Source organism: Bipolaris oryzae, assembly GCF_000523455.1.
Source record: "Bipolaris oryzae ATCC 44560 unplaced genomic scaffold scaffold_182, whole genome shotgun sequence".
Classification (NCBI taxonomy): Eukaryota; Fungi; Ascomycota; class Dothideomycetes; order Pleosporales; family Pleosporaceae; genus Bipolaris; species Bipolaris oryzae.
The window spans coordinates 12921-36983 of record NW_006911458.1 but is presented as its reverse complement, the minus strand read 5'-3'; the positions used below and the strand labels follow the sequence as shown (position 1 = coordinate 36983).

Genomic DNA, 24063 nt, shown 5'->3' with positions numbered 1-24063 from the left:
GTCACGATAGCCGTGAAATGTTGAGGCTGAAAAATTCTCGTGTACGTAATTTTCTTGGCGTCTCGTATGATAGTCTTGGAATGCGACACGACGAATGCTTTGCCATCCTCCAAAAGTGCACTGATCGGCTGGCCATCATGACTTCGGGGGGGGGCTGGTAATTCAGCCTCGAGTTTACAATATGACACGTGTTGACCCTCGATCGAATATACAGAAGTATACTTGAGAGCAGTCATACTGAGCAAAGGACTCATCTTAGCGGATGTGCCTGAGCTTTGCGACAACAACCCTGTGTGCGCACAAATCGCGGAGCAATACACTCAACAATGCGACCATATCTTTGCCGTTCTACCTGTCGAACGAGCTACTGACGAGAAACGGCTCGGTAACATATTGAGACTAGCGCAAGACGCGAAATTCTGCAAAGTCGAGATAGTAGGCTCCAAGTCCGAAGATGTGAATACTGTAAATGCCGCGTTTGAATGGCCAGACCACAAGAATGGAACTGGAGAGCTTCAAATTGAAGTGGAGAGCATACGTTTTATTACCAATGAGGTAGCAGAAGTTCCGGCCGAAGAAGAGGATCTGAATTTCTGAATCGAGAATCTCGAGGGAAATGAGAGGTACCAAAGGTTGTTAAGTGAACATCATACCCTGGAGATAGAGACAGAAAGTGCAAAGAGAGCAAGTTTCCCCACCGGCTCATTCATATCCGCAATGATTCAGTCGCTACTAGACTCTCACTGGTGCAGTACATCTTGCCACCATCCGCATCAGCAGCATTTCAGATGTTCGGCGACATTGCATTAGTATCGTCGTAGAGAGAAATTACCAGATCTCGAGGCAACTAATCCATCATGAACTCCCAGCATTCCCTATTTCGGTCGAGCTATAGTAAACTCCGGCGGCAAAAACGCTACACGGGAACAATAGAGAATTTGCTAAGTTTTACACAAGATCGATGGGTTCATGCTCAGGGTACGAAACCGCTGGACTGTTACATGCTGAGAGCCGCGCGACGCGTCCAATGCAGTCAATATCTTCACGTAGCTGTTTGAAGCAAGACCAAAACGTCATGCCGACATTCTCTTGTAAGTTGAAGACGAAGACATCTTGGTTAATGCTATATTACGCGTCTTGCAAGAGAAGGTCCAGGAGACGATAGAGGATCTTATGTGTATGTTCTGATTGAATCTATTCAATTCCTGCTCTCTTCACTAAAATCCCTTAAGTTTCCTCGGCTAAAAGGTGGTCGGAATATGTCAAAGACACTGGCAAGTCATGGCATGGATTATGTATTCAACCTCTGGGTATGAATGTCACTTGACGAAATATCTGTCGATGAAGTACTAGTGAAACGCTGCTACGTACTCGGCATTCTCTTGCAATAAAGGAGACCATTCTTCACGAGCCTTTGGCTACTGCAATTGGGACAATGAAGCCATTGCGTGTTTGAAACAAGACAGAAAACATGCTTGAGAAGCTTTGTTTTTTTGAGATTTTGAATGGGGACCAATGGGAGCTCACTAATGACACGAAAAGACTGTTGGAGGATATAAATACTCATCTTGGCAATGCCTCGATAATAAAACAGAAAGTCTTGGGTTCAAAGCCGCACTTCCGGTCTTTGCAAACGGCGTTTGTAGGAGAGTGCATGAAGAAGAAGTATAACGAAGCAAATAGTAGAAATGGTACGTACGTTTTCTATCAGCACAATTCTTTGTGGTACAGTGTTGATGTAGCTCTAGGCGACGGGTGCACGGCCTTGAAAAGGGCGTTGTTCGTAGGACGATTCGGCTCTGAATGATTGTTTGTGGACATACGGAAAGCACGCCAGGGTTTATTTTGCACATCTCGTGGGCGAATTACAGGACGAAATGCGTAACGTGCTGTAATACGAGATTGCTGATATTCAAAAAAATCTGTACGCGTTGCGAGAAAGCTTCGCAGGGCCGGATAGTGGCCGTGATCTAGATTTTAAGACGAAAGTATAAAGAATAATAGAGAGTACGGAGGAGAAGATTGCCGAGGCTCAGGAGTTCATTCGTGAGGTAGAAGCGGAGATGAGATGAAGGTATGAGCGCCTTGATTCTTTGTGTATATTATCGAGTTTTTGCGATTACAATATTCATTTCTTGCATCAATTATCGCTTCGCTACGTGTTCAATTCATGATAGAAGAGCACCTGCTAGCGTGACCATGAAATCAATAAGAACACAAGATAAGACTTGTATATTAAATCAGTAAATTCTTAGCTATTATGTATCTGACCATTTCTCCATACAAAGACATATAATATTCTACGAAGTGTAGTTTCCGTAAATCTTAGGGACATCGGCACAGTTGGCGGAGCCCAGGTTGCTGGGAATATAGCAGCTGGAAAAGTGGACGAAGTTGTTGATATCTACGAACCAGGGTGACTGGCAAGAAAGGTACGTGTAATTCACCTCGGGGAAGTACACACTAACCGGCGAGTTATTGACGCAGCACGATGTCTGTGAGTAGGAGGGTCAACGTGTTAGTTTTTAACTGTCAAGGTGGATGTAAGTCTTTAAGAGATGAAAACTTACGGGACCACCGCTGTATACGCAGCACACAGTAGAGCCAGCGCGACCATAGATGCCCTTCCAGGATGGGCAGCTGCCGAGAGGTGGAATATCCCGAGCTTGAACAGCTGAGGCTGGAGCAGCTTCGGCTACAGGGGCGGCAAGGATGCTAGCGGCACCGGCGAGGGCAAGAACGATAGTAGAGACGAACATTCTTGATATGTGAAAAGATGGTAAACTGAACGAGGGATTGGAGAGTGCAGTCAAGTGGATGGAATGTGGATTAAGAAATGCTGTGAGGCGTGAGGACGAATAAATGCTGGAAAAGATAAATACTTATAAGTTTACGTTCCTTGAAGCGTATAGACTACAACATCCTATACTGAGCATTACCAGCGCTTCCATGGAGGGAAGAACGAGGCGGTTAGTTTCCGAAAATGTTGGAGACTAATCTTCGAGATTGAAATTCAATCTCCGTTGAAGTACCGTACACTACGAGCGTTGTTATATGTGAGCTTACAGAGATGTCCCCGCGGGGAAGCAAAGCAAACAAATGCAGATCAATCCATGGAGTTGAGTTTAGTGGGATTCTTAAGGAACACAGCATGATATCGATTCAATTACAGATACACTACTAGAGAGCAGAATTGATGTCAATGTGCTTTTGAACATGGGAGAGCAAAGGCTTCGCTGGCAAGATTGATCGAGTTATTAGCGAAGGTGCATGGAGTGGGAAACAAGCGAGAAGAATGCCATAAACAAACGAGCTATAACAGGGATACTGCTATAAGTATTGGTAGCATTAGTAGTTAATTCCAGGGATAATTCTGCGGGGAAGTGTAGGAAAATCACCACAAGGGGTTGCGTCGCCCGTTGCTAACGTGTCCCCTGTGTCCGAAGCTTCCGGACTAATTGATTTCTAAACTATAATTATCCGGATTCATAAGCTTGCCAGTTCGATCAAGTATCCACTGAACCAATCAGGGCTACACAGGGCCAGAATAAGTCGCACTAAGCTTTTAGCCAAAAAGCAAACAGGGCTACAACCTCTTGCAGATATCCTCGATAATCTCGTCCGTCTTCGCCTTACCGCCCATGTCTGGGCTCAAAAGCTTACCCTCCTCAAGATTTGCGTCGACAGCAGAGTAAATCTTGGCGGCAGCTTCTTCCTCGCCGATGAACTCGAGCATGAGGGCAGTAGATCGGATAGTAGCAATAGGGTTGGCAATGCCCTGACCCTCGATGTCGGGGGCAGAGCCATGGCAGGGCTCACCAATGACAAAGTCCTTGCCAACGTTGGCAGAGGGAACGAGACCGAGGGAACCGACCAAGGCGGCAGCACCGTCGGACAGAATGTCGCCGTAGAGGTTGGGGGCGACAATGACGTCGTAGTCCTGGGGTTGGCGGAATAGCTTGTAGACCATGGAGTCGACAATCTGCTCCTCGACGCCAACCATTTGGTACTTTGCGTCTTGCAGAGCGCGGCGCGAGGTCTCGCGGAAAAGGCCATCGGTCTGAGACAGGACGTTGGACTTGTGGGTGATTGTGACAAGTGGGCGAGAATGGATGGAATTGCCACCAGCATCACGGACGCGCTGCCTTCGCAGGGCAATGTCGCCGGCCATGGCGGCAATGTTGAACGAGGCCGTCTCGGAGATGCGCTTGATAGCCTCGGCAATTTTGGAGCCGTCGGGGGCAGTATACGTCTTCTCCTCCTTGACGTAAAGGTCCTCGGTGTTCTCGCGCACAATGACCAGGTCCACGTCACGCAGACCTCCCCGGACACTCTTGACAGGGCGCACGTTTGCGTATAGCTGCATCCTCTTCCTCAGCGCCACAATGGGGCTCGAGTAGCCCTTGGTCTGGACCGTGGGCGAGCTGACGGCGCCAAAGAGGGCACCATCGCAGTCGGACTTGAGCGCCTCGACCGTCTTGTCAGGCAGAGCAGCGCCCGTCTTCTGGAATGTCTCCCAGCCCGCCTCGTGGTGCGAGAAGGAAAACTTGAGGCCCAGAGATGAGGGCAGAGCCTCGAGAATGCGACGGCCGGCGGGGATGACTTCGCGGCCAATGCCGTCACCAGGAATGAGACCTGTTGAGGTTAGTGAGCGGGTGGGCAATTGGTGTTGCTGTAGTTGATGTTGTGGCGGAGAGGAAACACCAATTGGCCTTTACAAGCCAGCCGCTGGGGGTTGAGAGTGTTGCATGGGGATTTCTTACCAATCCTCAACGTGCGTGCGGCCATTATGAAGCTGTGACACAAAAGAAATGGATGTTATGCGCCTGGGAATTTTTGGAGTTGCAGCCCGCCGAACTTCGGAGCCGCGGGTTTATCCGTCCTCTCCGCGGCTTGCGCACTGCTATGCCAGTAGTCGACAAAGCGGGAAAATAAACCATGGATAGAGAAGATGGCTCGAAAAAAAAAGAATCCATGCCAAAAGATTTCCGATTTCATCACTCGGTACTTTTTGCATTTGACAAGCGCGTGGCCTTGACCCTGGCGTCTCGTCTTGACAAGACTGTTGATTGGACAGCGGGTTACAACTAGCAACACCCGTAACCCCGTGGGGAGAGCCAGTCCCATTGCCTGTAAGTAGTAGCCCTTGAAATGCCACCAAAAAAATACCGCCCTGCGCAAATCCAACCAAGCCAGCCATAGCCGTGTATATCTATCATACATTCCTATCCCATAACGCCGCGCTGATGCATACCCTCCAAGACACCCTGCGCATCATGCATGACTACGTCATGTCCTAGTCCACATCATCGTCTTTGCTGTCTTTCTCTGCCTCCTTCTCCCCCTCTTTACCATGGGCCTCTGCAAACTTTTCCTCCGCGTCCTCGACACCCTCTTTCTTGGCCTGCTCCGTGGGCAGCAGCTCAATGACTACAACAAAGAGCTCTTGGTTGGTCTCGCGGTTCTTGAGCACATACCTAAGGGTGTGCGAACTGATTAGTGAATGGTCGCGTCAGCTCCTCATCCCGATCCAAACAAAACATCAACGTGTGATTATGTCCCGGGAAAATAAACCCAAACAACTGGAGCAATGGAGCCACTTACCGCAACGGTTGTCCGTCCCAATGTCTGATCATGGAAATGTTTGGCAATCCGTAACCGATCTTTAGCGCAAACTCGTTGAAGTCCAGATACGGGTTGAAAAAATCGCACTGGTACTCTCTGCCTGCCTCAAAGGTAAAGTCCTTGCGGTTTTGCTCACTGAGGAAAAACTTTTGCCGGGCGCCCGCCTTGTCGGGTATACTCTTTTCTTTCCTAATCGCAGCACCGTCGCCATCAGCGCCCTCTTCGTATACAACCACTTCGCCTTCTGAACCGCTCTTTTCTACATCATCCTCGGTCTGTGCCTCTCCTTCTGCACCCTTGTCTTCAGAATGTTCGTCCTTCTTACTGCCAATGCGAAAGACGTTGATGGACGAAAGCAGCGCCCCGTACAGGTACGGCTCGTCTGCGTACACATCGCCATCTAGCCCAGGATCAATCCACCACTTGACGATACCAAACGCCTTGTCAAACAGCGGCGGCAACCGGTCACGAATCGGATGGTCAAAGTCGTTTCCAAACACAAGCTTGTCGCCCGCAATGTCCTGCTTCGGGGTAAAGGAAAACGATATCGAGTACCGATCGTATGGGTGTTGGGGCGTGGAAAAGTATGGTGATGTTGACGGCGAGCCTTCCGGTAGTCCTTTGGAGTCTGAGGGTTAGTCACTGATGGGCGGGGCATGAGGGGCAAATGTACCGCGATAGTCCTTGATGCGCATATGCACTTTCGCGTCAATATGGTCCGACAATATGCTCACTGGCTTCTCGCGATTCACAGGCACAGCCTCATGCTTGGACACATCGTATGTCGGTCCTGCTGTCACACGCAGCATGTACTGCTCGTGGCTCGTCATGTCTTCTGATACAGTATTTGTGGATGTGCGAATACTTTTTTGGGGGGGGATTTTCTGATTCGGGTGCCAAAGATGGATAACCTGGTGACTGATCAATAACTACAAAAAAGGCGGATATGGCTAAGAAGGAAAGCTGCGACGATGAAACGCCGCCCGCGCTTTCGCCGCCGCGCGAATTTTGGTGATGGATGATGACGTTCCCAGGGTGCATGGCCAGGGATCGACGCGCTAGTCCCGATGAGGCATGGGGTCGTCTACCTCGCAGATCATCACAGCCTCCGCTCTCCACTGCGCCTAAAACCCATCAACACCAGACACACTCGAGATATTGTATCTGTTCAAACCATGAAAACCCCCCAAAGAAACACTTGTGTAGAGACTCGCTCAAACCTGCACTCCATAGCCTTCCGTATCCCTACCGTTAAACCCTTGTGAACGAATCAATGTCCACTCGCTCATAAAACGACACGTGACCAAACGTCTCCCAGTATTGCGCGATCCGGTCATGAGATATTAGAATGAGCTGCGATGCCATATAGTTATCTGACCCCCAGGTAAGCGGTCGTCACACTCGTGTCGCATTTACAATAACATACCATCTCGAAATCCCGTAGCTGCAATGTGCCCTACACTCCGTACTATTCGCGCGCCTTGAAAGATTTCCTCGCTTGCCACCCTCAACAACCCGTTCGGGCCAATGTCAGGTGCAATGAACGTATACTCTCCTCTCGGTATGTTCGGGTCACCCGTCAACTTGACTGCTTCGATCCGGCCACGGTAGACTGCATCGCCGTCGTGTCGTGCGTCAGCTTGGCCGCGACTTTCCGATGCTCTTTCATGATATGACTGTTGCAGAGTTGCGACACTATCTTCCAAATCATCGGCGCTTTCCATCTGGGCATCTTCGTCGTCAGAATGCGCTGCGTCGGTAGGTGCAGTAGTCCATGACCCCTCACTGCTTACACTCTCCTCGCGTTCTGCTGCTCGCAGAGCCCACTCGGCTCGTTCTGGAAGAGGTCTTGGATCGTCAGGCTGCATGACAACCAGAAACTCACAACCATGCCCGGCATAATCGCCGCACCAGATGCCCTGCCATGGTTTTTGTCGAGTTGGAGTGTAGCACTCCTCGGGTAGCGTCGCCCACGTTGAAATGTTCTCGCCAATTCGCATGTTGAATCTTATTGACTGAGTCGCAAACTGCATCCACTTGCGCAATCTAAATGTCGAAGTAGACAGCTGGTTGAGTAAGCCAGGCTTGTGCCCAGATTGTGTGAACCCAGAAGGCGACTGGTCGTTGCGAGTGCGATGAACACTGGGCACCGTAAGTGGAGGCCACACAGGCGTCGCTTCCGTCGTGATACTCTCGGGCCAGGGTCTGGTCAGCAGCAAATGTGAGCGCAGTACTGCGTGTCGAGACAAGTTCATTGGTATTTCCTTCTGCAGTCGATGACCGACGCGTCCAATCGCTTCTTCATAGGCGCTGCTGTTCAGTCGGACTACGGGAACATTCAGATCCAATTGTACTCGAGGACTGAAGGTATGGATAATGGCATCTGGGTGCTGGTCCCACGACAGAGACTCGGGTATCCGGCGCTCGGCAACAAGTTCATATGCTTCGATTGCGTTGAGTCGATGATCATAGCGCGCTACAATGAGCTTTCCAGTGTGCACATTGTCCGCGAACCATAGCTTCTTTCCAGCAATAAACCAATAAGGATGGTGCTCCTTGAACAATTCCCGCCAGGACCGATGCACTGGCTTGGACACAGCAGGCCCTGGAATCTCCGCCTGTACTAGTCGCTGCCAAAGAATATCCTGGTTTGCGTGCTCCTGCAATACCCGGCTTACCGACCCTACGGAGAGGAGGTCTGAAAGACATAGGTGACCCAGGATTTGTTGTAAGAGCTCCGCAGGGAGTCTCAGTAACGGGGGCGTCATTGCCTGTAGGGCTGACTTTTGATCCCCGGGTATGTGAGAATCCATTAGGCCAGAAAGTGGTAGGTACTGGAATATGACGCCTCGGCGCTGGTGGGATGTGGAAATCGTAGCAGCGATTGATGGATTTACTTGGTTCGAGGGCTGAAGGTTAACTATGCGCCGGCTACTCCAACTCTAGGTACCACAACAAAGATGAAAGGGCCTCAAGATATTGGGTTTGTTCCGCTTGCGGTAAGATGCGAGCAAGTATCTCCAATTGGTGGTAATGCAACGGTGGACCTGGTCCGGGACGGAGCTTGGTACACTCCCGCTTGGCAACGTCCGGGTATCACCTTCCCACCTTCGCCTAGCTGCGCCAGTGCGAAACAAGATTGGCGCTCCCAGTCGACGAATACGATTGCTATGCAAGATCAAGACGGTCTCGCCAATCTGTAAAAATAACAGTTACCTGCTCTTTTGGGCTGCTTACCATGTGCGGAGCTGATGACGAGCGTGCGATATCGGATATCGGATCGGCTTGCGTGTAGTTGGAGTAAGATAATTGCAGATGACGGATGCGTTGATGACGGTCGAAATCAGGATAGACCGGGATGCAGTGCACTCACACTGTATACATACAAGGAGAGTAGGGCGGATCAAGGGATGTAGACTAGGGTGTGGAGTGGTGGATGGGCATAGTGTAGTGTAAGTGTACAGTACAATCACGACAGCATGACGCGTTGACGCACAGACTCCCATGGCCCACCGGCTACTCAGCATTAGGCTTAGTGTTATTTACTAGCGTCGCCACCAACCATGTGGCTTTTTGTGGGGTAAGGCAAACTCGACTCCCGATGTACATACACGACCATATAGCTGCTTTCAATACATGTATCGGTTTCTTGCTATTCGATTCAGTTGAATCATCTCCATGTCATTCGATGTTAGTCGCTCCTGCTGCCCTTGCTGGTCCTGCTGGCCGCAACAATAAGCATGTCAAAGACGGTCACGCGAGCAATTCCCTTTATGGACATCACATACCCTACACGTTGATCGTTATAACAAGCAGAAACTATACAATCAACACGATTAGCATTAAGAAAGTACTGCTGCCTCGCAACAATACCTGACATACCAATGTTGCAGACGTGACTACAACTCCACCATCCCAATGACAGTTATGCAATGAATACAGCAATCATACAGGACACCTTATGTCTTCCTCCCCTGGAAGAACTCTGCAAACAAATCATTGTCGAAGCCATCTGCTGAAACTGGTACAGTAGGATTGAAGATGTCCGCCAGCTCAGAAGTGTCCAACAGTCCGACTTGGGAGCCCCCACTCGGTTGTTCCAACTCGAGGCCGTTGTTACCATCTTCGTTTGATGGCTCACCAAACAAGGAACGGTTCAGATCTCCATCTTCCCCAACTTCGGGGGCGTTCTCTTCAGCCATCACAATTGGTTCGCCAAACAAGGCCACGTCCAGATCGCCATCCCCATTGTTCTCAGGGATATTCTCTTCAGGTGTCGAGATTGGCTTCTCAGCCTCCTGATGCTCGGCCTGAAGGGAAACCCGATCTGGCTGCTCACAACCCTCACACACCTCCGTAGGTACAACAGGGAAAGCTTGTTCAGCTTCTTTCCTTGCACTCTCTTCCGCCTCTCCGACAACCGCTTGCGTCGTCTGTGATATCGCTTCCTCCATCTGTCTCTTTTGCAGTCGCTCAAGCGCAGATTGAGGCTTTGCACGAGGTTTCTTGGCAGCGGCTTGTCGTGGAGCTTTCAAAGACTGCGCAGCCAAATTCACTCCTGCCATACGTGGGTCAGGCTTCCACTCCAGTGGTGGCATGCAAGCCTTGATGCGAGTCGAGTCTCGATCTCGCATCTCCTTGCTATACCAATTATCCCATTTTTTCTGCTCCCGAGGTATCTTGCCATGTATAAAGGCCTGTTCCTCAATCTTCGAACAGACCCTTTCATACTTACGCTTTATCGCGCCCTCAAGCTGGCGGAGGGTAAAGCCGTTGCGGCAACAGTCGTGGTTGTGGCAGGTACAATCCTTGCTGCCTCCGCATCCCGAGTCGACGTGGAGACACATGTACCTGTCTGGTGTCTTCAGTGGGTATGATGCCAAGTCGCGGGATGGAAGCTTGAAGCGTTCGTCTAGATGTTCATATGCTTGCCGATCTTCCTCGGGCAGTGACTGTCGGCGTTTCTTTTTTGGCATTGGGATTTGCTTCGCGGCCTCGAACGCATCAAAGGCCGCTAGCTTCTGCCATATGGGATCTGTTGGTTTCCGCGAGCGACCGCCATCAAGGTAGATACGGTCAATCATGTCCTTCTGGGCGAGATATCGCTGGTGTTCCGCCTCGGCTTTCGCCTCCCTTTCCAGTCGCACTGACTCGTCCAGTTCTGGTGTGACTCGTTTGGCGGGTCGGCAGTCTTCCCCGGCTTCTGGCTCTGGGGCATAGCGCTTCTGACCGCGCAACGGCCTTGGAGAGCTGTCTTGATCATCATTAATGGCGATTGCAGTGTTGTTCTCTGCACCAGGCTGTTTTTCTAGCGAGCCAATCTGAGTCGGAGAAGAGGCGCTGCTTGCCTGGGAGACAGTTCTAAGGTCAACCGCGTGCATCTGTTCGACCACAATGGCTTTGAATCGCTCGCTCCGCTGCTCAACAGTCCCCTTCTTCTTATCAGCAAATTGAGCGTACCACTGTGCCTCCTTTTCGGCAATATCCTTGCTCTTTTCTTTGATAAGATCAAAAGAACTAATGTACTCTGGAGATCTCGGCTCATGGCTTTGCATAGTGCGACCAAAAACCCCAAAGGAAACATACATCTCATGTCGCTCCGCCGGCGACAAACATCGAACGTTCCATAAATCCCGAGGTGTGTATGGTCCCATAATCTGCTGTGTTCGTAAGAAGACTTGGCCGGGGCTGATACCGGGGACTATCGATGTAGGGTGGTCATTCAGTAAGTCTTGAGTGGAGTTCCTGAGCCAAGCTTCAGGATCATCCCACGAAGCTTGTGGGGTGAATGCGGATGGTAGATGGCAAGGTTGGTATGGCGTGGGTTGTATTGCCATTCCCGAGTGCGCCGTATATTGTGTTTGCTGTTGAACAAAGAACGACATCTTGCTTCGGTTTTGAGCGAAACGAAGCGACTTGAGTATAGTTAGGTTGAAGTCGTGATTTTGTCTTGAGTGCGGTAGAAGCGAAGCGACGATCGTAGCTTGAGCGAAAATTTCGCCTTGTTAAATCAAATGAGGGTGTCTCTTCGGAGGGTCTAATGATGATGGTATTCGCTCTGATCGTTGATGGACAAAACTTGTGGTTGTGATAGAGTTGTTTTGGTCTACTGTTGAGGGGGGAGTAACAACTTTCTCACTTTATACTCGCATTCACTGCCTGTGAGACGGCGCAATGCTCTTTCACTGCCAATCATATTCCACTTGTTCACTGGACAGAGTATGAAAAGTGCTCACAGCGATGGATGTGAGAGTGATGGGATTTGCAAATGCCTCCATCTTCACTGGCCCATAATCAGTGTCATTGCGCACGGGAACTATGGTTGAGACTAGAAATCCACACAAACTTCTTTTCCTGCCCTGTCGATCCAGCGCCATGTTTCTATCACAAGTAGAAATGCGTCGAACCGTAATAGCAAAAACGTGGGCAGCGCGCGCAAATTATGATTCATCGGGAACACTGCGTCATGGCTTACTTTACACAGAGGTTGACGAAAGATATGAGATACATTTCCATTTCCACCACCTGCTTCTTTCATTTAACATCTTGCTAATGAGACTTCTTATCTGCGCTTCCAAATTCTTCCATGTTACTGCCCGGTGCCTCGGAACTAGCGGTGTTGCTGTTTCGAGCTTGTAAAATCTTTTTTGATCTTGCATTCACCCAGGCTACTCTAAGGGAAAAACATTGCTATTCTGGTGCACGAACAATAGCTGCAGTGTGTGAGGCAATGTAATGATGTCGTGCCTTTGTGCACATCTGGATTGAGCATATCACGTGACAGGCATTGACCTGTCAGTAATGTAGATGGTTGGTTGGTACAAGGCCATCTCCTGTAAGCCAGCGTGACAAGACCAAGTGGCGTTTCAAAAATCACTTTGCCGTGTGTCGAGATGTATTTAGGCTGGTCCGTAACCGTGAGAAAGGTAAAGATAGGTGTTGTGGGGCCGTCGTACTGTGTGTGTAGCTGTGTACAAGTATCCCAGCCTCAAAGTAGCCTAGTGCTAATAATAAGGGGGAAAGTATGTGCACGATTCGAACACCACTCCACTATTACCCTTCAACTATTCCCAATACTAACAGCAGATCGTGTTTGGGCCTTCTGTGCGCGCGCTATGTTCTGGTGGGATAGTGATAGCGACTAGTCCGTCCTACATATATCTCAGGTTCTGCTGTCGTCTGGTTAAGCTGACAAGAGCAGCCCCGACTTCCGGTGTACCCGCTGCGATCGCGAGTTCTCAAACCAATACTCGCTGCGACAACACCGCCGTGACGCCTCCGATCACTATTCATGTGATTCATGCGACTTTGTTGGAGCAACTCGCGCCGAGTTGCTCACACATCACGACCAGACAAGACACGCAACAATTTGCCGAGGCTGCAACAATGGGAGGGGGCGCATCTGGGGCTCGGAATCACAGGAGTATCTCGATCACCTGGAGGATGGGAATGTTTGTGGGCTTTGTGAGACGCATTTTGAGACTCCGAGCAACCTTGAACATGTGAGCTGAATTGAGCCTTGCTCGGAGTAACATCGACAGAACGCGCAGCATGAAATGACCCATCTAGAGCGGACGATTGAATGTTATGGCTGCTGCAGGAAGTTCCCCACATATCCCGCCATGATCATCCACCTCGAGGCGGCTACATGCGTTTCTGGAATCGACATACGTGATTTAAACCAGTCGGCTGCCATGTGCTTTCAGTGGAAGGCGTACCTTGACCAGGAATATCGCCAGGAACTACTCGAGCGTGTTGATTTAAAAGCAATGTATGGACGCGTGTACCCATTTCGATGCCCTGGCTGCAAGTTGAGCTTCACAAAGCTATCGGGCCTTTTCCAGCACGTGTATAGTAATGCATGTCGCCAGGATCTGCATGAGGGTAAGATGGCCAAGCTGATCAAATGGCTAGAGAATCGCCATGATATATGACTTGACATGAAAGAGGGTATGGCAACAATACGCAGCAGGTTCTTGTGTCACTGCATTCATATCTCCGTGTGTTTGAGCAAATGTTTGAATATTGTTCACCTGAGCGCTTGAACAGATCATGAAGATATAGCAACCTTGTGTTTCTTATGTATATATGTAAACTAAGCAGCAAATTGCTGGTTTTTTCTATTGTGAAAGTACAACTTTTGGTCAATCCTGATCTATCTCGATATATCATCCTCTATTACACAAATTCTTGACCTCAAGGGCCAAATCACCCACCCTTGACTTAATCTCCTAGTCATGTTCTTCTTCTACGTGCTCCTACCGATTTCTATCGTCATCGTCACAAGATACGCTGTAATCATATCACAGCCCAGCGCCTCAAAGCGACTGATCTTCCAATCCTTCTTTTCCCTATCGTAAGTAGCCTTGGACTTGAAGAACTGGCGATGCACCTGTCCAAGCTGACTAAACATAACCTTCTCGCCCGGTTGGCACTTCATAATTGTCCAAGACTGATTCATCAAGCGCACAAGCTCTCCCCAGGCAACTACTCGAAGAAACGCTTCCTGGGACATGGAAAAGAGCGTGCGAAATGAGCGATTCCATCCCATGAACAATTGAACAGCTGGCCGGATTACATCTGCATTCCAGTTAGGTGCAGCGTCATCGGCGTTCCAGCGACTGAACACCTCTTTTGCATTGATCCCGACATGGTCTTTGATCAGAGCAAGCTGCGTAACCGCCAAATCTTCTTCCGAAGAGCACTTGAACGCGTCGCTCCGATGGGGGAACTCGATCACGATCTCTTCTTTTAATGGCGTGCGTTGCGTACCAAAGATGGCCTTCCGATCCTGCTTGATGCGCTCCGCTAACGTCAGGTTGTACTGAAAAACAGACCTCAAGGTCGGAGAAGGCTCTTCGCTATGCCCAGAGTTACTGCCAAATCCAGAGTCTCTCAAAGACGAGTCAGTGGGATGTCGGAGTTGTACGTCTTGATCAAGGGTCGTAGAAGAGCCCAGATACGAAACCTGTTCGAGGAGTGAGTCAACCAATCCAGAGTCATAAGTGTGGCAAGACATGCGAACCGGTACTTCCTCACCTTTGTCATTGGAATCGGTCGTCTTTGCTTCCATCTCAGGAATAGCGCCCCAGTCGCGGCCCTCGAGAGCATTCAGTGTCGGTGTGTGTTGTTGGCGTGGCGCAACTGTCGGCAGCTCCGCTGAGACTCCCTCAACGGGAATCTCGCTAACATGACCATTGGATCCCTTGTTTTGGTTATCATGGCCAGCTGGTATCGCACGTCTATCACCAAGGTAGTAGGCTTCTGGTGACAGTTCTGCAATTTCTTCTTTGACTACTTCTTTATGACTATTATCACTTAGGTAGTTTTCGTAGAAGAATGGCACATCTTGAGAGCTAGCGGTAGAAAATGGTGAGGATCGCCTATATACTGAGTTGATGTTAGTTTCGTCCTCGTCTGCGATGCGAAAATATAGATCAGTGGTAGGGGTATAGCCATCCACACTGTTCTCTTGCTTATGCGTGTCCAGTGTGCTCGTGGTTGGTTCTAGCTTCGAAGAGCTTTGAGAATTGCTTGTGGGTGACTTACTAATTTGGATAGTTTCTAGGCCACTATGCATTGAGCGCATATCGAAACCACTGTCCATCCGAGCATGACCTGCCTCATAACTTTTGGAACGGCTATGCATGCCTCCAACGCTTGCGCCCTTTTGTCCTTGATATTGGGTTGTAGATAAATAGCTGGAATCGGAGCGATTCCAAGGAGCGGGTCGGTTTTCCAGTGGAGCAGTTGCCGGTACACGAGGTTCCTCTGATGGAGGGAAAAACGACGAACCCAAGGGCGTGCTTGCAGATGAAGAGATACCATCGGAATGTTTCCATAAAGAAGGGCGGCCATTTTGCCAAACTTGCGGAGGCATCTCTAGTTCTTGCTGGATTGCTGCACCATCTTTGCGCGGTTCTACGAAGCGAGAGGTCAGTGGCTCCGCACTGCCGCGCATTCCCATTTCCGACTTAGGAACTGTCTGAGATACCTTTCTAGTATTCTCGTGTTTATTTAGAAGCTGGTATTGCTGACGAGAATATTTCGACTCCGGTTGTGCTTTGGGTGCGTACGGGGGTGGTGAATCTTCATTATAACGCTCCCACTTGTCTTGCGACACGATTATTTTATCTCGATGGAGAAGAAAATATTCTGCACATTGCTCTAGTTGTACAATATTCTTGGGCATACCATACTTGTAACATGTACGTTCGGCACAACGACACACGAATATCCTGGCAGCATCCGCCCAGTGGAAAGAGCGGATATATACTCCAGCGCTTTGCCACAACTTCTCACGTTTTAGCTGATAATCCAGATACTCGCCTATGTTGAACGCCTTGTAATTCATGCGGTCCATGTAAAATTTTACGCTCGCTTCTAGTTCTGGCCATTCTTTGATAAGGCGGAAAGTTTTCTCCGGATGTCGTGCAGGACGGCTGCACCGGCAGACTTTTCGCCTATCTACGCCAACATAGTGAAGCCACCAGTCTGGAACAGGCAACCCCGGAAATAGGTGTGGCCAAAGCTCTTCTGTAGTGTGCTGTGTGCGTTTACGATTCGCGAAGAAAAGCCTGTTGTAACGGGGATCGTCGAAACACATCTCATTGGATACCTTATGACTTGTAAGCGTCTATCACTTCTTGAGAATTAAAATTGTGTCTCTTCAATTGGTACTAGAGTATTTGGGTGTTGGGTATTGGATGGGAGAAAGAATCGGTCACGCGAAATTCTCTTTATGATAGAACAGACGCCAGAATCTGTGTCGTCACATTGCTGATACTGCAGTGGAACAAAGATAGCAAAAATACCACAATACGCATAGATTTGAGTCACATCTATGTTCTTTTCAAGGGTATTGTAGCATGATGCACAATGTGCTTGGAAACTAGTCGCTGGTGATCGCATTGTGCGCCAACAACAATGAGATGCCTCGAACCTTTGACAAAGATGACAACGGTGATCTGCTAGAGCTAGCATAGGTTCAACCGGCCTTGTTCCCTATACAAGCTGCCGTCTACAAAGCCCACAAAAATAAAAGAAACCCCGTTCATATCCGCGTCATGTGCTTGAGCTCAACGTTGTGGCTACAGTGCCATTGATTGCAGCAGCTTTTGCAAGACGATCAGCTAGTTGATTATGCTCCCTTTGAATATACCAGAATCCAACCTAGATCAGCTTTAGTGTCGTATACACTCACTATATCCTTGCGGGTGACAACTAACCTTGGTATTTTTTGCCTCGAGTCTTTTGATCAAGGTATCAAGTTTACGGAATAAATCGAGATTTGCAGGCTTTTTGCGCTTGGATGTGCGCCAATTGTGTCGCTACACAATCAGCCACGAGATTCTCTTGAGCGACTCCGTCCAAATTGCTCAAACATACATACCTTCCATGTTCGTAGCCATTTGGTTATTTCTTTAACGACATATTCGGAGTCGGTCGCCACGATCCACGATCTTGCTTCCCTCTTATTTCTACGTTTGAAAGTACTGCGAAGTGTTCTTAGGCCAACTATTGCCGCGAGAAGTTCAGCTCGTTGGTTTGACCGGAGCGCAAAGTCGTCCAGCATGTCGGTAATGGCTATAGATGATTGACCTGTAGTATTACTACTATATGCTATCCCGATCCCCGATTTGGCTGTAGATTTTCCGTTGTTTCTGCACGCGCCATCCGTGAATACAATGCGGAAGTGATGACAGGGCATCGGTGTTGGTTGGTTTCGAAGGTCATGAAGAGACTGGTTGTTACATGCACAGCAATACAATACAAAACCTCCACACCTGGGGCACTCTCGGATGAGGTCTTGTACAGGCCAGCTAGTAGTTTCTGGACACAAATACAACCTTCTGTTGCGAACTCCTTCGCCCTGTTCCATCGTTGATGATATTCGCAAGGAAAACAAGCATTGGATTAGGATGGCGTCGAAGAGAGAATGGCTACGTAGAACAGTACCGATTTCCGTGAGCTTCCCTACATCCGGTTGCAGCCGGCGATCTAGAGCAATGACAAAAACTATCGTCAGCCATCTTCCGGTTCTACATACCAACCCTGGTAAAGCCAGACACCGGTAGATGCCGTTGCTCAAAATATCTCGGGGGTCCGTGCACGTCGGCTGACACCCGGCATTTGTTGTCGTGATGCGTCGTTCAAAATAAGCAGGCAGCTATGACAATAATCAAACGTGTTTAGTGCAAGAATTGCCGCTGCTTTACACTAATATCCTGATTGGCGAGCAGCCGTCAAATGAAGTGGCTGATCGTTCCTATGCTCGCTTGAGCAAACGACAATCAATACAGTGATAACAATCGGAATGATAGCATCACAACAATTTCAACGAAAAACAGTTTGAGCGGAATGAAAATGCCAGAAAAGGGTTCAGAGAGGATAAATAGCGTCTTCGTGGACACAGGAGATCATCATCAATCTTCCACATATATTTCGCACATTGTCCATCACCACAATACTTGTAGACCGAACCAGCAGTGTGTATTCTACACCGGTCTCCGTCCCTATTTCCAACTAATACGTCCTATGTGACGACCACCCGTAGCCATATATCCCAATCGATCACTGCGATCAGCAGATGCGTATACCACCCCATACACCCCATACCAAACCTGGAACTATCTCTCAGCGCCCGATGATTGGAATGGCCGGGAGGCTGACACGGAAATCTGACTCTTTACAGAGCGCTGTGTTCCAGACACGGTGCTGAACTCTAAACTTTGGGCCGTCAAACTCCGCCACGAAGAGCAATGCGTGGTCTGGGCGAGACTACTGTCGCTTGCATCACGAAGTCTCTCCGAACAATCCCCGGTCTATATACCTGCAGTGTATCCGTCGCGCTTCTCTGACCAGCGTTTTCTTTTAACTTTATCTCGAGACGCCGTCTTGCAACTCGAAAAAACTAAACGGGTTGATTCAGAACCAAGTTTGCCCCATATTCTGTACGGGAGGAGATGCACTTGACCTCGAAATAACCAACCCACCATTTGCGTAAGTGCGAGTGTTCAATCCGATGATCATTATTTCCTTGAGAATAGCCTTACGAAACATTCTTCATGATCTCCCATCAGGCACTCGGCGCTGGTCATATACTGGCGCTACTGATAGTTGACAGATTCGCCATTCAATCAGCGCTCAATCGTCTTCACTACAGTAGTGCAATGGACGAATGAATTGCAATTTCTCCCTCTGTCCGTTTTTGACAGTCTCCACTACCTATCTTCTACCATCCCCTTTCTCAAAAGTCTCGTTTTAGCAGTGAGCATCAACTCAACCACGAACTCTGGACAAAAGCCACTGATGAAATCGTGGAAATTAGTTTATTTGATGTTTTTGTGCAACACGCACGGCTTAACAAGAGCTTCTTGCCTTGGATGATACAATTAGTCCTCGGCTCCATGGAAAGCCAAACCCTCGTTCTCATGTGAAGAAAAAATACTGAACGTAAAATGCAACATGATTATCATACAAAACATTATGCCTCCAATCCCAGTGATCGTGTCTCGATCATTCAAGCCCAATGAATGAAAACGCCAACAAACACGCTCCCAAAGACAAAGTCGGACCACTTCCCACTCAGCAATACATCTGCTGAGGAAGCTGCGGTATTTTCTCCGGTTGAGCTGCTCAAAGTCCTGCTTGGTTGACCACGTGTTACACTACTGCTGGCAGATCCTCCAGTAGTACTCTCGGCAGCCTCGGTCGCTGTAATGGATATCGAGTCCTCGATGACTGCAATGGGTGTCTCTCCAGGCAGAAGCGAAATCTCCATACCACCGATCGTCGTCTCTCCACCTGGTAATAGTGTGTCGCCATTGGGAAGTAGCAGGCCGCCACCAGATGCGGTTGGTATGAAGGAAAATCCAGATGGGAGTGCGTCAGGCGATATAGTCGTGCCTCCGACGATTATCTCGTCTGTTTTCGTCGGGAGTGGAATTGTAGTAGTGCCAACGACCAGGCCGGTATTGTCGCGCGAAATAGTTACGCTTCCGATGACGGTTGTTTCGCCAATGTCTAGCTCTGTGGCGAGCTGTCCCACAGGTATTGGTACTCCGTTGATGTCGATTGTGGAAGTACTGGGAATTGATGTCTGCTGGTTTAGCGGGATAGACCGCGTGCCATCTACTATGAGAAAAGAGCTAGATTCGTCGAGGGAAATAGTATTGGTACCGATGGTGGTAACCTGCCCAGGCTGCAGTACCGGCACTATATCACTAATATCCACAGTTGTACCGCCGATAACAACGGGTGCTGCGATGGGTGCTGGGGTCATTGGTGGCGGCAGCCCGATTGTTTTAGTACCATCAACCACCACGAACCCGGCGGAGCTATCAAAGGAAATTGGCACGTCGTTGATAGTCGTTTGTTGACCTGGATTGAATCTAGTCGTGGTCCCACTGATTATGATTTCAGACCGTGACGGGTCAATTACGATAGGACCGGCTCCTGGTAATGTGACAATCGGTGGGGGTGTGGCATCATTGGTAGGTTTGGGCCCTGGCACACCGGTAATGGGTGGTCTCACGACTGCTTTAGAAACTGTCGGGTCTACTGGCTTAACTTCAGGGGGCTCCTGGGGCTGTGGCGGTGGATTTACAGGCTGTACGTGCGAAGGTCCAGGCTGGGCTGGGCTATCTTTCGTGGTGCCTGGTGGATTGTTTGATGGAGGTGCAGGCTTGAACGATTGTCCGGTATTTGAAGGGCCTGGTGGGGAGTTCAAACCTGGATTTGGCGTGCTGTGTATCTGATCAGTTTTCCGTATCATACGATTAGAGCTTCACTTACGCTGTTGGTGTGGGATCTATGATGGGATTATGTGGAGTAAGGTAGTCATAGTCGAAGAGAGTTGAGACTGTGATTGCTGTCGCGGTTACGACCTGAGATGTTGGAGGAACGTATGGAAGCAGAGTAATGGTGGAGGTTGATGTGAATGAGCAAGACTCTGTCGTAAAATCCGATCCTGGATATGGTTCTGTAGATGTGGGATATGGTTTTGAAAGTGTAGGATACGTTGTGGAGCTATTAGAGACTCTGTACTGACTTGAAGATGTTAGTAGACCTAACCTGTCTTTCTTTCCGAAATACGTACTCTTCGGTTGTGGATGCAGTGGTTGTGGATTCATCGATTGAAGAAGCCACCATCACCTCGTCGCTTGTTGTCATGGCCTTATCACTAAGAGTTTCAAAACGGGTGGCTGTAGTACCGTTTGGAAAGGGAGTGACATGCATCAGTACGGTGAGTACTGCTGTTTCCGTGACAGTCTCTACGATTTGCGAGTACGGTGGCATGTAATACTCTGTTGTAGTTTCCGTACATGGTTCTGTAGAGCTTGGGGGTGTCGTTGTGTTGTGTAGGTTAGGCGGTGCCGTTGTCTTGGGTACAGTATACGAAGTTGTGATATTGTCTACAGTGTGGGTGAATGCCACACACACGGCTATTCAAAGTATGCTCGTTAGCTCCGAGAAAAGCATGGTGTGATTCTGTTTATTACCAATAAAGCATGAGTAGACGAGTAGTATGAAAGTGCTCGTCATTGTCACTGTTGGGCTAGAAGGTAGGTTCCGCAGCCACAAAAAGTTGGAGTAGTAAAGAGGAGGGGCGCCCGACAAGACGGAAACGAAAAGTAAGGCAGAAGGATCAGAAGATCAATCTGACTGCTCTACTACGTGCAGCGAATCCCATGTCCGCTTTGTGTGTTGTCGCTCAGCCTCGAAGTTGGCCCCCAAAGTTGTGCTCTTGGCGCAGGCTCGGCGATGGGACCATGATTGGCTGGATGCATATGCATTGCCTCAATGAGTTAAGATACAATAAGATTTGATTGTAAGCGTAGGTTAGGCGTCCGATCTGCATACTCTCTAACGGCAGGGGTGCTCCCGTTAATGTCCACTCAAGATGCACATCTGATGCAGGGCTTTGGGGGTGGCGTGGCTATTGTTGTCTAGACTCACATTCAGCTCGCTGTCCTGACATCCCACTCCGCCAACCTTTGTGGACCTTTACAACTCCCATACTACTTGCATACTTTCCAAGATAATCGACCTCTGCGAGCGTGAGCGTTTCGCGAGGTGGGTAGCAGCCAGATGGCGAAACCACTCTCCCTTGCGGGATCCGGACGCTGGTATGGGAACGATGGGAGCTGGACAGGGTACTTACTACGTTCCACCAGGCTGTGAAAGGCACTCACATACTCAGTGCGCTAACAACGACAGCTTCTCAGTCCAAGTGGGAACGCCACCACAAACGTTCGAAGTATTCCCATCTTTTCAGTCGCAGAATGTGTGGCTACCAATCGGCGAAGAGTGTTTGCGACTCCAAGCCGATGCGGGAGCGTGTGGTAGCTCTCGCGGGGCAGCACCTTTTCAACAAAGTCAAAGTCCCGGCTTCCAGCCAAACATGTCTTCGTCCTGGCAGGCCATCAATCTCTATGAACTGGGGCTTGAGAAAGTCCGTGGTATAACGGGCAATGGATTTGTTGGGCTTGACAACGTTCAGGTAGGGAATATCTCGATTGACAAATTTCCCGTCACTGCATATGCCTCGCCCGGCTTCTGGGTAGGGCAACTCGGCCTTTTGCCATTGTCGATCAACTACTCGACCACCATCAATTCACCCTCGTTTTTAGTCGCTCTAAGAGATGGAGGGCATATACCGAGCGTGGCGTACGGTTACCAAGCAGGCGCTCCGTATCGGGGTACCAAGGTGCCGGCAAGCCTGGTGCTTGGAGGTTATGACGGCTCGCGTGCGTCGAAGCCACTTACTGTTAACATCAACACCGACATGAGCAAAGCATTGATGGTTTCTATACACGACATTGTAGCAACAGGCACATTGAACGGCACACTGTCTCTGGTCAATAGCGAGCGAATCCTCGCGCCCCTCGACTCGTCGATTCCTGAACTATGGCTTCCCAAGTCGGTGTGCGATCGCTTTGAGTCTGTATTTGGGTTGGAATACCATGAAGCATCTGGGCACTATCTTCTGACAGACGCTCAGAGAGATCGACTCCGGTCAATGAACCCTGTTGTGACGATGACGATCGGCTCAGACGCATCCATATCCGGCAACACTACCCTTATTCAACTTCCATATGCTGCTTTTGATTTGCAAGCTGGATTTCCAATTTTTGTAAACGAAACCAATTATTTCCCGATCCGTAGAGCTGACAATGAAAGCCAATACGCAATCGGCAGGGCCTTTCTCCAGGAAGCGTACATTGGCGTGGACTTTGAGTCTGGAACTTTCAACGTCAGTGCAGCAAGATGGGACGAGCTGGACCCAGACATCATTCCTATACTATCAGAGGAAAGCAAGGCAGCTGCTAAGAAGACGGGTGGTTTGCCAACTGGCGCAATAGCCGGGATAGTTGTCGGATGTGTAGTTGGAATATCTCTGCTCGCTGTATGTGCATGGTTGGTGGTGCGGAAGAGAAACAGAAAGGACACTGTACAACATGACGCTGTCGAAGCAAGGGCGAACGAGAAAATAAGATACGAGATGCAGCCTCCTTCGGAACTGGAATCGAACGCTCCTAGGGTTTCCGAACTCCCGGGCAAGCAAGGGAATAGTGAGCTGTACGAAAGCAGGGCGGTGCCCGAGCTGGGCAGTCGAGATTGCATTTACGAAATGTCGGCAGAGCCTGTTCCCGGGCTGCCGGCCAAGTATGGTGAGGATGCAGACCAAAATGAAGCTGATGAGCGGAAACAAGAGAGGAGGAATCCATAGCGCAGCTGGGAGGAGAAAAGAGAAGAGAAGGCCCAAACAGGCTAGTGCATTATTCTACATGCGAGCATGTCCGGAAGCATCATGAGATGCATTACGAACCACATTAATCATTGTAACATAACATTATATACCCCGCAAAAGAAATGCTTTTCAAAACAGTAGCAGGCCAACGGACTTGACAGCGACACCAGAGGTTCCGATGCAAACACACAAAGTCAGTCAGTGTCGTATGTAACGCCCATGATGCAAAAGATGCAAAGTGCTGCAAGAGTGAATGGCTCCTTCTTCCCAAGGTAGGCACGCACAAGAGGAAAGAGCAGCCAGTCGGTCGCTTACTCACTAGCGCGCTCGACTCACCCTTCACCCCAGCCTTGTCTTCTCACTCTCCTCCTGCCTTTCCCTCGTCCTCGCACTCCAAAATGGCAGACCGCAAAACCTCAATTGCAGTACCTCATGTGCTCTGTGAATGGACTGGAGGGAGCCCGCTACGCATGACAAACTACGCGAGCTGTGGGGAAACGTGGTCTACCGGTACTCTCAAAACAATGGTATGCATACCTCGGACCATGTGATTTATACCTCTGGAACACAATCTTGGTCATGAAATGGGAAACAGCTTCCGTCTCCGCAGCTACTTGACACGTTGTGTCCATAGTGTCGCCAAACTACGATTCGGTGAAAGTTTCATTAATCGCTTTAATTCT

The 24063-nt window shown here is 49.3% G+C and overlaps 9 protein-coding genes across 9 annotated transcripts; 2 read left to right on the top strand and 7 right to left on the bottom strand.

Moving 5' to 3' along the window:
• Positions 1 to 2300: 2300 nt before the first annotated feature.
• Positions 2301 to 2759, bottom strand: COCMIDRAFT_40353 (uncharacterized protein; the record flags this gene model as incomplete). Its single annotated transcript, XM_007693797.1, has 2 exons — positions 2301 to 2495; positions 2571 to 2759. 2 exons carry the CDS (start codon positions 2757 to 2759, stop codon positions 2301 to 2303), a joined length of 384 nt encoding a protein of 127 aa, XP_007691987.1.
• An 827-nt stretch (positions 2760 to 3586) lies between these two features.
• On the bottom strand, positions 3587 to 4788 carry COCMIDRAFT_8810 (uncharacterized protein; the record flags this gene model as incomplete). Its single annotated transcript, XM_007693790.1, has 2 exons — positions 3587 to 4635; positions 4764 to 4788. The coding sequence occupies 2 exons, from the start codon at positions 4786 to 4788 to the stop codon at positions 3587 to 3589; spliced, it is 1074 nt and encodes a 357-aa protein (XP_007691980.1).
• Positions 4789 to 5296: 508 nt separating this feature from the next.
• COCMIDRAFT_8809 (uncharacterized protein) lies at positions 5297 to 6455 on the bottom strand (the record flags this gene model as incomplete). The annotated part of the gene is made up of 3 exons (XM_007693789.1): positions 5297 to 5477; positions 5605 to 6244; positions 6299 to 6455. The coding sequence occupies 3 exons, from the start codon at positions 6453 to 6455 to the stop codon at positions 5297 to 5299; spliced, it is 978 nt and encodes a 325-aa protein (XP_007691979.1).
• A 421-nt stretch (positions 6456 to 6876) lies between these two features.
• Positions 6877 to 8393, bottom strand: COCMIDRAFT_106023 (uncharacterized protein; the record flags this gene model as incomplete). The annotated part of the gene is made up of 2 exons (XM_007693803.1): positions 6877 to 6998; positions 7052 to 8393. 2 exons carry the CDS (start codon positions 8391 to 8393, stop codon positions 6877 to 6879), a joined length of 1464 nt encoding a protein of 487 aa, XP_007691993.1.
• A 1191-nt stretch (positions 8394 to 9584) lies between these two features.
• COCMIDRAFT_106017 (uncharacterized protein) lies at positions 9585 to 11510 on the bottom strand (the record flags this gene model as incomplete). The annotated part of the gene is made up of 2 exons (XM_007693802.1): positions 9585 to 9761; positions 9831 to 11510. The coding sequence occupies 2 exons, from the start codon at positions 11508 to 11510 to the stop codon at positions 9585 to 9587; spliced, it is 1857 nt and encodes a 618-aa protein (XP_007691992.1).
• Positions 11511 to 12740: 1230 nt separating this feature from the next.
• On the top strand, positions 12741 to 13559 carry COCMIDRAFT_40349 (uncharacterized protein; the record flags this gene model as incomplete). Its single annotated transcript, XM_007693796.1, has 3 exons — positions 12741 to 12769; positions 12827 to 13127; positions 13176 to 13559. The coding sequence occupies 3 exons, from the start codon at positions 12741 to 12743 to the stop codon at positions 13557 to 13559; spliced, it is 714 nt and encodes a 237-aa protein (XP_007691986.1).
• Positions 13560 to 13873: 314 nt separating this feature from the next.
• Positions 13874 to 16231, bottom strand: COCMIDRAFT_40348 (uncharacterized protein; the record flags this gene model as incomplete). The annotated part of the gene is made up of 2 exons (XM_007693795.1): positions 13874 to 14925; positions 15175 to 16231. 2 exons carry the CDS (start codon positions 16229 to 16231, stop codon positions 13874 to 13876), a joined length of 2109 nt encoding a protein of 702 aa, XP_007691985.1.
• Positions 16232 to 19147: 2916 nt separating this feature from the next.
• Positions 19148 to 21177, bottom strand: COCMIDRAFT_106002 (uncharacterized protein; the record flags this gene model as incomplete). Its single annotated transcript, XM_007693801.1, has 4 exons — positions 19148 to 20372; positions 20422 to 20676; positions 20726 to 21071; positions 21129 to 21177. Coding segments are annotated over 4 exons (1875 nt in total), but the record flags the coding sequence as incomplete, so codon positions are not given.
• A 540-nt stretch (positions 21178 to 21717) lies between these two features.
• On the top strand, positions 21718 to 23359 carry COCMIDRAFT_106032 (uncharacterized protein; the record flags this gene model as incomplete). The annotated part of the gene is made up of 2 exons (XM_007693800.1): positions 21718 to 21782; positions 21847 to 23359. 2 exons carry the CDS (start codon positions 21718 to 21720, stop codon positions 23357 to 23359), a joined length of 1578 nt encoding a protein of 525 aa, XP_007691990.1.
• Between the last annotated feature and the right edge of the window lie 704 nt (positions 23360 to 24063).